The sequence below is a fragment of the Anguilla anguilla genome, chromosome 19 (assembly GCF_013347855.1).
Source record: "Anguilla anguilla isolate fAngAng1 chromosome 19, fAngAng1.pri, whole genome shotgun sequence".
Classification (NCBI taxonomy): domain Eukaryota; kingdom Metazoa; phylum Chordata; class Actinopteri; order Anguilliformes; family Anguillidae; genus Anguilla; species Anguilla anguilla.
In genome coordinates, this window is record NC_049219.1 from 16,439,837 (window position 1) to 16,455,341 (window position 15,505).

The 15,505-nt window shown below is 47.8% G+C and overlaps 1 protein-coding gene across 6 annotated transcripts in view; it reads left to right on the top strand.

Moving 5' to 3' along the window:
* LOC118219179 (coiled-coil domain-containing protein 136-like) overlaps positions 1-15,291 on the top strand; it is a 32,001-nt gene extending 16,710 nt beyond the window's left edge. For 3 of the 6 annotated variants that reach the window (XM_035402161.1, XM_035402159.1, XM_035402160.1), the window contains 8 exons: positions 12-320; positions 1,809-1,883; positions 4,391-4,693; positions 6,266-6,383; positions 6,860-7,148; positions 8,136-8,270; positions 10,741-10,855; positions 12,238-15,290. In XM_035402161.1, the coding sequence (XP_035258052.1) occupies positions 12-320; positions 1,809-1,883; positions 4,391-4,693; positions 6,266-6,383; positions 6,860-7,148; positions 8,136-8,270; positions 10,741-10,845 (1,334 nt within the window). In that variant the 3' untranslated portion in view covers positions 10,846-10,855; positions 12,238-15,290. Of the gene's footprint in view, positions 1-11; positions 321-1,808; positions 1,884-4,390; positions 4,694-6,265; positions 6,384-6,859; positions 7,149-8,135; positions 8,271-10,740; positions 10,856-12,237 lie in introns of all 6 variants that reach the window. The other 3 variants (XR_004763672.1, XM_035402162.1, XM_035402163.1) reach the window with 3 other exon arrangements.
* Positions 15,292-15,505: the final 214 nt, after the last annotated feature.

Below are 15,505 nucleotides of genomic sequence, written 5' to 3' on the forward strand. Positions count from 1 at the left end.
CTCCTTTCTAGATGATTCCACTGATCTTAAACTAGATGATCCAGACATGGAGGAGCAGCTAACAACTGAAGAGAAGGAGGTGCTGGAGGAAAAAGATGGGAAGGAGGTGGAGGCCCCTGATGGGGAGAAGGAGCAGGAGGAAAGAGCAAAGGAGGACAAAGCAGAGGAAGGACAGGAGGAGGAAGAGGAGGGCATGGACCCGCTCACGGAGGAGCAGGATCTGGAGGAGCTGAGGTCCCAGGTTCTGCAGCTGCTCCTGGAGTTGGGGGAGGCCAGGGAGGTGTCCCAGAAGCACGAGGAGGGAGTCCGTGAGCTGAGGGGTGAGCCGGACACGCCCCTGCCCCAAATTCAGCCCCCAGCTGACCCGTCTGCTTAAAGAAACGCCGTATAAAAGCATCTGATGTAGGCCTAGAGCGCCCTGGAAATGGGTCAGAGGATGGACAGGGAAAATAGCTACCCAGCATCCTTTGTTCTGAGCGTGCTCAGTGGGCAGGAATGCAGTCCTAGCTGCGTCTGACAGCTGTGAGGACAGGGGGTCCTCACGGAGCGTTCGCACTGAGCATGCCCAGCTGTCCGGGGGCTGGACAACTGGCCCGCCTGCTGTTGCGGTCATTAGAACTGAGTCAGACGCATGCATGTGCACACGGGCACACACTCAGACATACACAACACACATGCACGCACAGACACACACACAGACACACATAACACGCATGCACACAGACACACAGACATACATAACACACATGCACACACAGACATACACAACACACATGCACACACAGACACACACACAGACACACATAACACGCATGCACACAGACACACAGACATACATAACACACATGCACACACAGACACACAGACATACATAACACACATGCACGCACAGACACACACACAGACATACATAACACACATGCACACACAGACACACAGACATACATAACACACATGCACGCACAGACACACACACAGACATACATAACACACATGCACACACAGACACACAGACATACATAACACACATGCACACACAGACACACAGACACACATAACACACATGCACACACAGACACACACACAGACATACATAACACACATGCACACACAGACACACAGACATACATAACACACATGCTCTCACAGACACACACAACACGCATGCACACACACACACACACAACACGCATGCCCTCACAGACACACACAACACGCATGCACGCACAGACACACATAACGCATGCACACACAGACACACATTACACATGCACTCACATAACTCATGACGCCTGCACCCGCACGCATATCTGAAATTATATTTTTAGATGTATTGAGGCTGCCAGACTTAAAGGTCCAAGATTGTTGCGAAGCCTTTGTTAGGGGGTGAATATTGAATTTGTGCACGGGCGTTTCTGGTGAAATTGGTTACCCAGAAGAAATATAAATGCAGACGAACAGAGAGCATTTAAGATATCCTAAAGTAATGAAAGTAATGAAATCCTAAAGTAATGAAAACCCGCTCAATGACCCAACACTCATTTGGACTGAACGTGCAGAGGCTCAACAAACCCTGCAGGTACAGCCAGGTGAAACTAATAAATGAATGTTAATATAATGCATATGCGCCTTTTCTCTTCTCCTCCCTCCCCCTCTCTTCCCACATCTCTCTCTCTCTTCCCACCTCTCTCTCTCTTTCTCCCTCTCCCCCTCTCTCCCTCTTTCCCTCTCCCTCTTTCCCTCTATCTCTCTCTCTCTCTCTCTCTCTCTCTCTCTCCCTCTCCCCCCCTTCCTCCCTCCCTCCCCAGGTCTGCTGGAGGACGAGCGTCTAGCCAGCGCTCACCAGGCAGAGAGCTTCACTCGGCAGATCCAGAGGCTGCAGGGTACTGTATCTGAGCATCACCCCCCACTGCAGTACACACAACCTGTATATCAGCCCCACTGCAGTACACACAACCTGTATATCAGCCCCACTGCAGTACACACAACCTGTATATCACCCCCCACTGCAGTACACACAACCTGTATATCAGCCCCACTGCAGTACACACAACCTGTATATCACCCCCCACTGCAGTACACACAACCTGTATATCACCCCCCACTGCAGTACACACAATCTGTATATCACCCCCCACTGCAGTACACACAACCTGTATATCACCCCCACTGCAGTACACACAGCCTATACTGTATATCACCCCCCACTGCAGTACACACAACCTGTATATCAGCCCCACTGCAGTACACACAACCTGTATATCAGCCTCACTGCAGTACACACAACCTGTATATCAGCCCCACTGCAGTACACACAACCTGTATATCAGCCCCACTGCAGTACACACAACCTGTATATCAGCCTCACTGCAGTACACACAACCTGTATATCAGCCCCACTGCAGTACACACAACCTGTATATCAGCCTCACTGCAGTACACACAACCTGTATATCAGCCCCACTGCAGTACACACAACCTGTATATCAGCCTCACTGCAGTACACACAACCTGTATATCAGCCTCACTGCAGTACACACAACCTGTATATCAGCCCCACTGCAGTACACACAACCTGTATATCAGCCTCACTGCAGTACACACAACCTGTATATCACCCCCCACTGCAGTACACACAACCTGTATATCAGCCCCACTGCAGTACACACAACCTGTATATCAGCCTCACTGCAGTACACACAACCTGTATATCAGCCCCACTGCAGTACACACAACCTGTATATCAGCCTCACTGCAGTACACACAACCTGTATATCAGCCCCACTGCAGTACACACAACCTGTATATCAGCCCCACTGCAGTACACACAACCTGTATATCAGCCCCACTGCAGTACACACAACCTGTATATCAGCCTCACTGCAGTACACACAGCCTATACTGTATATCACCTCCACTGCAGTACACACAACCTGTATATCAGCAGCACTGCAGTACACAGCCTATACTGTATATCACCTCCACTGCAGTACACACAGCCTATACTGTATATCAGCAGTGCTGAACTTTGACCACTCCACATTCATTTATATCTGTGCTCAGCTGCAACTATGTACAACACACACCATCTATAACTATAACATTCATATCTCCAATAAACCGTGACCTCTTTACGCCGTTTATATATCGCTGTTAGACCTTTAGCGCTCCACCTCCATTTATACCTCCGCTGAGCCGGGACCATTATGTGCCATATAAATTCCTTCTGGGCCTTAACTGTGCTGCACTATTTATATCTCAACGCAACCATGGCTACCCCACAACGTTTATATCTCATCTCCGCTATGACCACTGCGGTCCGCTATATCGCTTCTGCACCACCGCTATGACTTATCAATCTTAATAAAGCGTACGGACACAGTATTACTGTCCTTTCCTGCTGAGCCGAGACCGAGTAGAGATTAATGTGATTAATGAAGGTATCCTCTACAGCTACAGCTGCGAGATTAGCTCATGTGCCCAAAAACTGCTGTCAGCCTTCTTTAAATATATTACCGTGCCAATATCCAGTCCCTTAGAAATCATCATGCTTGTGCTAAAATCATTTGGATTAAAGGTAGTTAACTCTCCACTACATTAAAATAGTTCAAACTTTTAATCGAATGACTAGTTTTAATATTCTATCCCGACATCCTGAACTTTGGAAAAAATATTTGACTTGAGCCAGTCTTGGTGGCATAAATGTCAGTTTTGTGAGACAGTTTCTATTAAAGTGGAATAGAGAGTCAGGGGTACGAAAGGAACAGAGCGTCCCTCTCCTAAAATAAGACGCCATCAATGATGACCCCTGACGCATTGGGTCTGGCTGGGGCGGAGGCGGGGATGGGGGGGGCTTGTTAAACGGGACATTTGTCTTATGAATTGGGGGGTGCGCACATGCGAAGGCCCTGCGTCCCATCTGCACTCTAATTAATGAGGGGGGGAGAGGGGCCCTGGAGGGGTGAGGCTGGGTAACACCCCGGTCATGACTGCTCCCGGGATGACATAAGGAAGCCGCGATGCGATTGGCCACATCGCACTGAGAATGGGACGAAGCCGCTGGTGTTATGCTGCTTGACGTATGACGTTTGATCACATTCTGATCACAAGGTCGTTCCGGGGTCATCCGTGATGCTTCTGGTGGAAGCGGGGGGCAGATTGTAACAGAACGGCTGCCATGTTCTCACACGCAGGCCTTTCGTTTTCCTGGATATGTTCAGAAAAACATTGCGCAAAATGGCTGCTGGGCGCGCCAAACTGAATCAGGCTGATCTGATTGGCTGATAACAATGCTGTGGCCTCTACAATGGGGGGCAAGGTTTTAAAGCGTTGGTGTGATTTGTACATTAGGGGGGGTGATGTATGATTAGGTCTGATTGACCCCCCCCAGCCCAGCTGCGCTCGGTGCAGGAGGAGATGGTCAGCCTTCAGGAGGAGAAGGAGAGCGAGCTGGCGGAGGCGCAGGAGGAGCTGCGGGAGGCGCAGGAGGAGGTGCTGGAGCTGCAGCAGGCGGCGGAGGAGGCGGCGGCGGAGCGGGAGAACGACATCGCTAGCCTGCAGGAGGAGCTGTGCCGCCTGCGGGCCGAGCTGCAGCGCCTGCACGCCGCCACGCAGGAGTACGAGCTGGAGATCACCACGCTGCGCGCCGAGCTCGCCATGAAGAGCCAGCGGAGGGAGGAGGAGCGGCGCGAGGGTGAGTCACTAAACCAGCATGTACCCCCTACTATACCTGCATTTACCCTCACCTATACCAGCATTTACCCCCTACTATACCAGCATTTACCCCCTACTATACCTGCATTTACCCCCTACTATACCTGCATTTACCCCCTACTATACCTGCATTTACCCCCTACTATACCTGCATTTACCCCCTACTATACCAGCATTTACCCCCTACTATACCAGCATTTACCCCCTCCTATACCAGCATTTACCCCCTACTATACCAGCATTTACCCCCTCCTATACCTGCATTTACCCCCTACTATACCTGCATGTACCCCCTACTATACCTGCATGTACCCCCTACTATACCTGCATTTACCCCCTACTATACCTGCATTTACCCCCTACTATACCTGCATTTACCCCCTACTATACCTGCATTTACCCCCTACTATACCAGCATTTACCCCTACTATACCTGCATTTACCCCCTACTATACCAGCATTTACCCCCTACTATACCTGCATTTACCCCCTACTATACCTGCATTTACCCCCTCCTATACCAGCATTTACCCCTACTATACCTGCATTTACCCCCTACTATACCAGCATTTACCCCCTACTATACCTGCATTTACCCCCTACTATACCTGCATTTACCCCCTACTATACCTGCATTTACCCCCTACTATACCTGCATTTACCCCCTACTATACCTGCATTTACCCTCATCTATACCTGCATGAGACGGATCTTATGGGACAGAAACAGGGTCCTATGAGACAGATCTTATCGTTCAGCTGCAGGGTCTTATGAGACGGATCTTATCGTTCAGCTGCAGGGTCCTATGAGACGGATCTTATGGTTCAGATGCAGGGTCCCTGTAAGGTTGTTTATGAAGAGGCACAGTTCTGTTTCCACCCTTCCTGACATCACTCCTGCAGTATGTGTACTTGCTGTGCTCCCAGCTGGAGAGGGCTGGACCGGGGCGGTGTGTTTCGGATGCCGGCGAGATTATGTATCTTGGCGGGAGCATTGGGGAGCGGCGCTGGATGGACGGGTCGGGGGGGGGGGGGGGGGGGGGGGGGGGAGGGGGGGTGGACGCGTGTGCAGAGATAGATCAGGATTCATACGGAATAGATAGGATGGTTTATCGGGCCAGAGGAACCAGCTGTGTGTGAAAATAGCCGCATGGTTAACTTTCACTCACATGGCCCTGGCTGCTCTTTGATGCACTTTATTTTTATAGAATAGTCATGAAAGGACACACACAGAGGCACACACACACACACAAACATACACACACCCACACACACACACACACACACACACACACACACACACACAAGCACTCAAGAAATGGCTGTCTGAGTTTCATGTGGAATTGATTTTTAACAGGAACAGAGATCCTTGCACCCTGGAACATGTCTACATGTGTTTGGCTGGTCAGGTGACATGGGTCTGTAACTGTTCATGTGTCTCTCCCATGTATGTCCTGGGTCAGGTGACATGGGTCTCTCTCTCCTGTGTGTCTTGGGTCATGTGACATGGGTCTGTACCTGCTCATGTCTCTCCCTTGTGTTTCCTCGGTCAGGTGACGTGGGTCTGCTGAAGGAAGAGTGTCGCGCTCTGAGGGAGGAATGCAAGGTCCTGAAGGACGGAAACAGGAAGTTGTCAGAGAAACTGCAGCAGCTGCAGCTCCAGAGGGCGGGGTGAGAGGCCAAGTTGTCCGTCTGTCAGTCCGTCAACATGTCTGTCAGTCCATCAACCAGTCTGTTAGCCTATCAGCTTGTCTGTCAGTTCATAATCCCTACTCTGTGAATGCAGTAAACCAGCACTGCTTGACTCCAAGTCCTGCGGGCCGCAGTGTCTGCAGGCATTTTCTCCAACCATGCACTACACCACCCGATTTCACTACTAATCATTTTATCTGCTTGGTTCAGGAAGTGAGCTCATTAGTGAGATCAGATTGTGACTTGTGTAGTGCAGGACCTGGAGTTGAGTAGCCCTGCAGTATACAATGTTTGACTGATGGGAAAGACGTCACGCCTCTCCTCCTCTCCTCCTGTCCTTCCCTCCTCTCCTCCCTCCTCTCCTCCTCTCCTCCTGTCCTTCCCTCCTCTCCTCCTCTCCTCCCTCCTCTCCTCCTCTCCTCCTGTCCTTCCCTCCTCTCCTCCCTCCCCCACAGCTCCAGCGACGCGTACCTGGCGGTGACGGAGGATGACGCGGCGGCGGACGAGAAGGCCGAGGAGGGCGGGGCCGAGGAGAAGCCCGCGGAGGCCGACAGCTACATCAGCGTGGCCACGCCCACAACCAGGACCAACTGCCGCCTGGTGGACGCCTGCATCCAGAAGAACATCTCCTTCGAGGGCAAGCCCGTCACCCCCACCGGCGGGGCCGGGGGCTTCGGCGAAATCTTCTCCCTGCGGGACCAGCTCAAGCAGGCCGAGGACCGAGCTGACGAGGTCCAGCAGGCGGTGTGTGCGGCCCGAATAGTTTCCGGAATCTTCCTTCTGTAAACGATGCCGGTGCAACGCCAGTGTCAGCGCTGGCTGTGGAGTAGCACACCTGTGATCGGTCTCTTCTTCCTGTCTCACTCAGATTCATATTATGAAACATTAATCACACATGGGTATGGCTTTGCCAAAGCAGTCATTTACGTCAGGCATCTTTCACTTTCACTCTGTCTGTCCCCTCCTCTCTCATTCTCTCTTTCACCATCTCCCTCCCCCTCTCTCACTCTCTCTTTCACCATCTCCCTCCCCCTCTCTCACTCTTTCTTTCACCATCTCCCTTCCCCCCTCTTTCTTTCACCATCTCCCTCCCCCTCTCTCACTCTTTCTTTCACCATCTCCCTTCCCCCCCTCTTTCTTTCACCATCTCCCTCCCCCTCTCTCACTCTTTCTTTCACCATCTCCCTTCCCCCCCTCTTTCTTTCACCATCTCCCTCCCCCTCTCTCACTCTTTCTTTCACCATCTCCCTCCCCCTCTCTCACTCTTTCTTTCACCATCTCCCTCCCCCTCTCTCACTCTTTCTTTCACCATCTCCCTCCCCCTCTCTCACTCTTTCTTTCACCATCTCCCTCCCCCTCTCTCACTCTTTCTTTCACCATCTCCCTTCCCCCTCTCTCACTCTTTCTTTCACCATCTCCCTCCCCCTCTCTCACTCTTTCTTTCACCATCTCCCTCCCCCTCTCTCCTCTTTGCTTTAATAAGTTAAGAGCTAACCTGGGAATGTTTGGTAAGGGAGGGCCGTAGAGGAGGCTGTTTGTCCAGAGATTGTGGAGGAGACCTGGGGACACTTAAGAAAGCCACTGTTTATGTTCCTCAGTGTTCTGAGATAAGAGATGACATATTTCCTGTTTTCTTTTTGTATTTCACATTAGGTGTGGACATTTTTGCATCTAGTGGATATTTAAATAATTTTAACTGTCAACTCTCTCCCTCTCCCCCCCCCCCCGCAGTGTGAGGGCTTGAAGGTGGAGCTGTCGGAGATGCAGGCCCTGTACGACAGCAGTCAGGGCGAGCGAGCCGAGCTGGAGAGAGAGCTGCAGAGGTGCAAGGAAGAGCTGGACCAGCTGATGGGGGGGAAGGCGCAGGTGAGGAGGGAGGTTGTAGGGGTCATAGTTCAAAGGTCAGGGGATCAGGGTGGTGGGAGTTGAGGAGGGGAGGGTATTGTTCTCTCTCTCTGCATCTGCATGGGACACAGAGGCATCCAAAACGCCTAACCCTGCGTGGGAGGGGGGAGAAGAGGGGGATTATGGGTATTGTTGCATAGCTCTGTTGGAAATGGGAGGGGAGATGGGGGTACTGCACTGCTTGTCCACAGGTGTCAGGTTAAAGCAGACACTGCGGCGATCCCCTGATCTCTCTGGCATCTGGATGTCCTGATGCCCCACCCCAGCGAGGAGAGAGAAGCATCCCAATAATATACAGATCAGCTCCTGCTTCAGGGTGTCGAGTCTGTGGCTCCTGAAGCATGCTGGGAAGGCTGCAGCTGCCACTGCAGGCTTTTTTAATACGTTTGCAGATTTTATCTGTGAGAGCGGCAGGGCTGTTCACAGAGGCAGCCGAACGCTGGCCGTCCCGCTCCGCAGGAACCAGTTAGGCCACATTTTTGGAGGACGCTGTGGAAGAGGCTTCTGACTGGGCTTCCTCAGATGTGCTGGTGCTGCCTCCACGCTGCATGCGCCGCCTCTGTGTTGCCTCTGTGCGTGTCGCCCCCGGCGACAGCCTGTCGCCTCTGCAGCAAGAACGCCAGCGAACTCCGTGTCCGTCTCTCAGTGTCCAACCCTGTGTCCGTCTGTCCATCCGTTGCTTTGCCCTGCCCTGGCCTGCAGCTTTTGCCCTTCGTTGTCCTCGCTGTCCCTCCTGTCTCACAGGACAGTGTGTGTGCGTCACGTCCAGCTGCACCCCCCCCCCACCCCCGGTCTGAACACTGTCACTCTCTTTGACTCAAAAAAGACGTTTCTCCCCAAACCAACTGTTTACACATCTCCCTCCCATTTTCCTTCCGGTTCAATGAAATAGAAGATGTTTCTGAATTTGTGGGGATGTACATCATCGTCTGTGTTTCCCGCCCTTTTAGGGTCAGGTGACAGTGCGTCAAGATTATTATACTGCAGTCAGTCCGTTCAGCAGTCTGAAGTGAACGCTCCTTTTTGCGGATCTCTTTGCATTTACAAAATTATGTTGAGATAATAGTCGATTGTCAGTAAGGCGCTTCTCCCAAAAAAACCTCAATCTTTGATTCTCATTTCCCATAACCCCTTGCGTCTGTTTTGATTCACTTTATTTCTTGCGTTTCTGTTTTATCACGACAGGTTTCTTTTGGCAGTTTCTGCAAAGGAATGTAATCTTTTCTAGTCAGCACTAACAGCACTGACAGCACTTCACAGAAACCTTATCTGCCTTTCATTTTCATTATAAACAGAGGAAAAATGCACCCTGGCAGGGTAGATTTCTTGGTGCACACTACAGTTTCTGTTGAACAGAAAATTCTATGTTACTGGTTTAGACAGAGGGACACTGAGTAGATAAAGGAACTCCATTGCAACGAAAAATAGTCCTTTGCTAATTGTGTATTGCTTCAGGATCTTAAGGCTTTAACATAAGACCTCATTAAATCCTCACTAACTGAAATAGTGACTGTGAATTAGGAAGGAATACACCAACGCCCTCCTGTGTAATCACCAGGCCCTGTTCCCACATTATCAGGATATATATATGTGTGTGAGGACATTTCAGTAGGGCAGGATCCCTGTTCAGTGTGGATTGAGATTGTCCAATGGCAAGATGGAAATGGTGGCTTTGCCTCTCTCTTGGGCGGGACTTCCCATTGTGACAGGAAGTCAGCATCTCCTATAGGTGGATATGCTTAAGGTGCCGACATTGCAGGCAATCTAGTGCAGATGACGTGGGTCACTGAAGCATTGCATCTTGGGATATCAGGGAGATGTCCCTGGTTAAACGGCAGAAATTTCCATCTTGTCATGTGTGATCTCTGCTGCCGTCCTGTCCCCTGTCTTTCTGTTTGCCCCGCCCTCCCCGGCTTTTCATTGGTTAATTCTGAGGCACCCAGCTCATGTTTATTTATAGATGCTTATATATACTCGTATGAATGTATATATAATATATATTTTTGGTTTTACATGTATCTCGCAACAATTATCCTTCCTTTGTTCCCATATTGTTCCCAAGATCAAATTCTCAAACAATTTGATGGTTATTCAGTTATTCAATTTCCTATCTATCTATCTATCTGTCTATCTATCTATTTATCTGTCTATCTATCTATCTATCATAAATCAGTTTATCCACCCACCATGTCATGCATTTACCTGCCAAAAGACCCAGTCATGTTTTACACATTTATTTATTTATTTATTTATTCATTTATTCATGTATTACCCTATTTCTCTATATCTACCTTTCCATATGTAATTGTCTTTTTTGTCTTTCATTCTCTTTTTGCTTTTTTTATTTCTTTCACCCCCTCCTCCTCCCACTCCTCCTCCTCCTCCTCCTCTTTCCATCCCCCATCCCCCACAATCCCTTGTTTTTCCTCAGAACTCCACACCTCCGTCTGAGCCCCCTGTTCTCTCCGTCCCCTCCGTAGGAATGATTGTAATAGTGGCCTTGATATGGTGCTGGTGGGCGGAGCTTTCATCCTAGAAGGGACAAGGTACGAGCACGTCATTTCCTTCATCATCCCCGAGGGAGGGGCGAGAGAGAGAGAGAGTGAGGGAGAGTGCAGTTATATGCTACGTTCATTAAATTTTACCTCACATACTTGTTTAACTACACTGCAATTACGTAATAATAGTAATAATAACTAATGCATTGTAAAGAATAAAATGAATAATCCATAAATAATTACAGTTCAGTACAATTTATGTTCATAAATGAGATGGTTTCAGTGTCGTAGCATATTCAGTGTCGAGTGAGCATTGCACTTACAGAACTTTTATTTGTGTAAATAAAGAGTAGGTGATGTGCTCTGAGTTTCAGAGTCAGGTCTGGGCTTGAGATTAGGGTGTGAGGACAATGAGGAGTCTTGTTAAGAGTGTGAGACGCGATGCTTTCGGGCTCTTACTCTGAAGCACTGACAGCCTAACGAAAGAGAAAGGGATGGTCAATAAAACAGCGCAGAAACACTGGGGAGAAATACATTTTAAAAAAGCATTTCACATTGGAGAGATTACATAAGATGGTTCTCCACAACACCGTTGGGAAACCACTGAGTCATTCAAGACGCAAACAGTGACGATACAGCACACTTGCACAACTGGAACTTTGGAGGGTGAAGAACATTCTTGTGTTCTCTTCTTTCATGGCCAAGAAGGCACCTTTGTGTATTTTCACATGCACAATTTCTGAAAAAAAAAAAGAAGTCTTTGTGGTCGTGTGTTGTCGCTTGGCTCGTCTGGGGACCCTGGGGCCTACGAAGATGACTGTTTGAGCCAAAATGGATGACGCAGCGCCGGATTCAGACCTGCCTTTCAGCACTGCGGAGCGACAAGTGGCGACTGGCAGAGCGCAGGGATTCTCAGAGAAACGCTCATCGCCCTGCTAGCCACCTGCTAACGTGCTAGGCCACAGTGGGCTTAGTGCGGGGGCCTGTTTGCGTAACAAATGAAATGAAGATGTCCTCATATCACGTGCTGTAGGAGAGTGAGCCTCTCTACTGTGCATTGTGTGTGTGTGTGTGTGTGTGTGCGTGCGTGTGTGTGTGTTCGGTTTGGTGTGTATGTGTGAAGGAAGCCATCAGCAGATATTTTCACTGGGTGTTCTCCAGTATTACATCACCGTTACATCCACTGACACTCCCAGATCTTGCAGGCACCGCACATTTCCCAAATCCCTCTGCTATCAGGAATGAATTACACATTGCACAATGCTGCGTGCGTGCGTGCGTGTGTGTGCGCGCGCGTGTGTGTGCGCATGTACCTGACTGGTGTCTATGTATATGTGTGTAGTGTTGTGTCTTTGTGTCTCTCTGAGATTGAGGTGGGTTTGAGTCACATGGTGCTTGACCTCTGACCCCCTCCTTTCTGCTGTCTTTAGGTCAGCAAAGGAGACTGGAACCCGGTGCTTGTTGTTGCCGTGGCAGCAGCCGTTGTGCTTATCCTCCCCACTTTGTCCAGAGCTCTTTCATGAGCGAGCCTTAACAGTGACCATGCCCTCCCTTGATGATGCCACGCCCCTCTCTGCCCCGTGCTGTGCCACGCCCCTTTTAGCACAGGCCCCGCCCACCACTCCAAAGAGGAGGCCCACACCAGACGTTCCACAGGAAGCAGAAAAGCTGGAAACAGGAAGTAGGAACTGGCAACGGAACACCAGACTTCCTGTTCACGTGGTTCAGCAAGGAGGTCTACTGAAGCATTCTGGGTTTAAAAAAAAAAGACCAACAAAAGTGAGACTATTGTTTGTATCTGTGTGATCAGAGGACTGCTGGGCTGTGACAGAGGATGCCTACGGACTGCAGAACCAGTCTGTTTAACTCCGCGTTGACAACACGGAACTCTCCACCTGTTGCCCACGGCGATGGTGTCGGAACTTTGGAGTTACCAGCTGGGTTCCGGCTTCCATGGCGACCATGTTCTCTGACAGAACAGGGCTATGGTTTAAACTGAGAGTTTTTGCTGGCTGTATTTGTCACACGATGACCAGTATATTGGCACTGTATATTTATTTATTCATATACTGGTTGATTTATTTGGCATCATGTAGTGTGCTGACTGAAGACGGTGATTCTTTTGTTGCGCTTCAAGGCTGCTCAGAGGGAAGCAGAAGAGTGGAGAGAAAAACAGCTGTAGACAGATCTGTGTGGGGTTCATGGAGAAACGCGTTGTTTCTCAGAACTCATTGCTTGCTTTACATCATATGAGCATGTTTTTTTTCCTTTGCGTGACGTGAAGTTTGTTTTGACTATCAGACTCCAGTCAGCTGTTCTGCAGACAGCTTTCCTCTTTTTCCTCACTTTCTGTGATTTGAAAATGAAAACTCGATATTTTTACTCGATATTTCAGCGCATGCTCTGTTCAGTTACAGAAAGGAAAAAAAGCACATAATACCTGTAGGATATATCCTCCTGAGCTCCGCATGCGTGTCTTCACACAGGTACTTCATATGCGCTATATATTCTGACAAAATGAAATGTTATTTTTATTATTATTTAGCTCACAAAATAATAATTTTCAATGCAGCATAATTCCTTGGAAGTTGTCCAGCAGTGAGTGCACACGTTCCGGGGCTGGTGGTGTAGGAGAGAAGTGCACTTTTCCAAATGACCTCTTCATGACTACAGTTTTCTTTTAACTCCCTTTTTTCTAAATTAAAAACCGTAATATAATTTTGTTCAGTGGGCTGTACGCCTACAGTTGTAGCAGACGTTAGACACCTCTATTTTTGTAAATTGAGATACTAATGGTGTAATTTTAACCAGCAAACAATCGCAAATGATTTGCTTCTTCAGAGAAACTTGTACAGTGGTTGTTGATGCTTTCTTGTGGTCTACTCTAAGTAGTCTCTGTCTGTTTTGGGAACTTGGCCAAAACCAAAACTCTTCCAAATGAATTGACCCCACAGTTAAACAGATGAAGGATATGTGGAAGAATAGGCGTGTCAGAAGACGCTCGACTCAATGAAATTAGTTTTATGTTTTTACCCAGCGCCCACAGCAGACTGTTTGACACACTAGCAAATAAAGATGTTTGTGAACCATGGTCTCAAATGTTGGATCAGTACAGTACATGTAGCTTTTTAGTAGCGTTTAGTACGTTAAAGAAAATTAATATTTATTAGAAAGTGTGAGCAAACCAGACAAGGAGGATTTCGTTAAAATATGTCATTTTCAAAATAAGAAAATACAAACGAAACCTTAAAATTAAAATAGGCATTTATTAAAAATAAAAAAATAAAAAGCACTTGCTTGGGACCCCCTGAGATTCTCTGGGGGACCCCTGCTTCAGAATGCAGTAAAGCAAACCTCAGCTTTTGGGGAAATTAAAAACAATCAGGCACTTGCACTTTTCCGAGAGTAACACACATAATTATCATACAATTTAGTCCTAATACATTGGGAAACAAACAGGCTTTTACTGAATTATAATGTAAAGAAATATAAATAAATATAAAGAAGAAAATATCCTTTCCTAAATGTGTTTACTCTGTGTAAAGGAGAATGTGACTGAGTGATTAGATTGAGCCTACAGACCTCCAGCCGAATTTGATACAGGAGAAAATCACAGCTCAAACAGGCAATAACTCCACCTTGCTCTGACTACTCATGAGCGGTGACTTAAAGGTTTATTTTTGTACCCTTGTTGACCTCTAAACCCCCAAATTTAACAATACAGTGCCTCTGTGGGTGTGGCCACCCCTAATAGGACTGATGTATTTTTGTAAATATGCACATTGTATTTAAAGTGCAGGCATATAGAAGTACTGGCGGTCAGACAGCTAAATGTTGGCGATTTGCCTTTTCATTAACTAGCGATGCTATTTTACTCTACAGAAATAAAAACATATATATGTTTCATTGACCAGTGGGAGGGTATTGATTTGCGGATTCAAGAAACAAGTGTGTATAATAGGTTTTCTTGGACCGCAGTTTAAAGTTACATTTTTTTACTTGTGTGTTTGTTTTTATTTCGTCATGTGTTAGGTTAGTGTTATGCCCTCCCTGTTGGTGATATCTTATGATAACAAAGTGCTTTTCTCTTGGCATGCATTGCAGATGCTCAGCAAGCCTTGATTATGTCATCTGTAGCTGGTGTCTCATGTAATTATTTTTCTAGAACAGTAGTGTGCATGTGATCACATGGAGTCATAATAAGTTTTCACAAAAAAAAAAGCAACTAAACCTGTTAGTGGATGTTAAATGACGTGAAAAGAAATGCTATATTACTAAACCATGTCAGTTTGCTCGCGTGCTCGGTTCTGTATGTCCTTGTGCAGACCCAGTAGAGTTTCACACAGTCCAGTGTGTGAGCTGGATGTCAGTCCAGTGTGTGAGCTGGATGTCGCCTGTATCTCCCTGCAGATCAGAGCCGTTTTGCAGTGGATCCACTGTGGCTCTAGTAACATCAATTATGTGAATAAAATGTAAGATATGTGCTACTGTGTTCCAGAAATTATTTATTATTTTAAAAAATGTATTTTTAGGTTAGGACATTGGTTCTTTTTTGATTTTGGACGAGCCAAAAATTTTCTATAGTTGCATGGGTACCTATGACCGTAAAACGATATAGAATATAGGCATATTTTTTTCAGGGAAAACATTTTTTTTATGGCTTCAAACATATTATTTAGCATTTCTACTATTGCATTC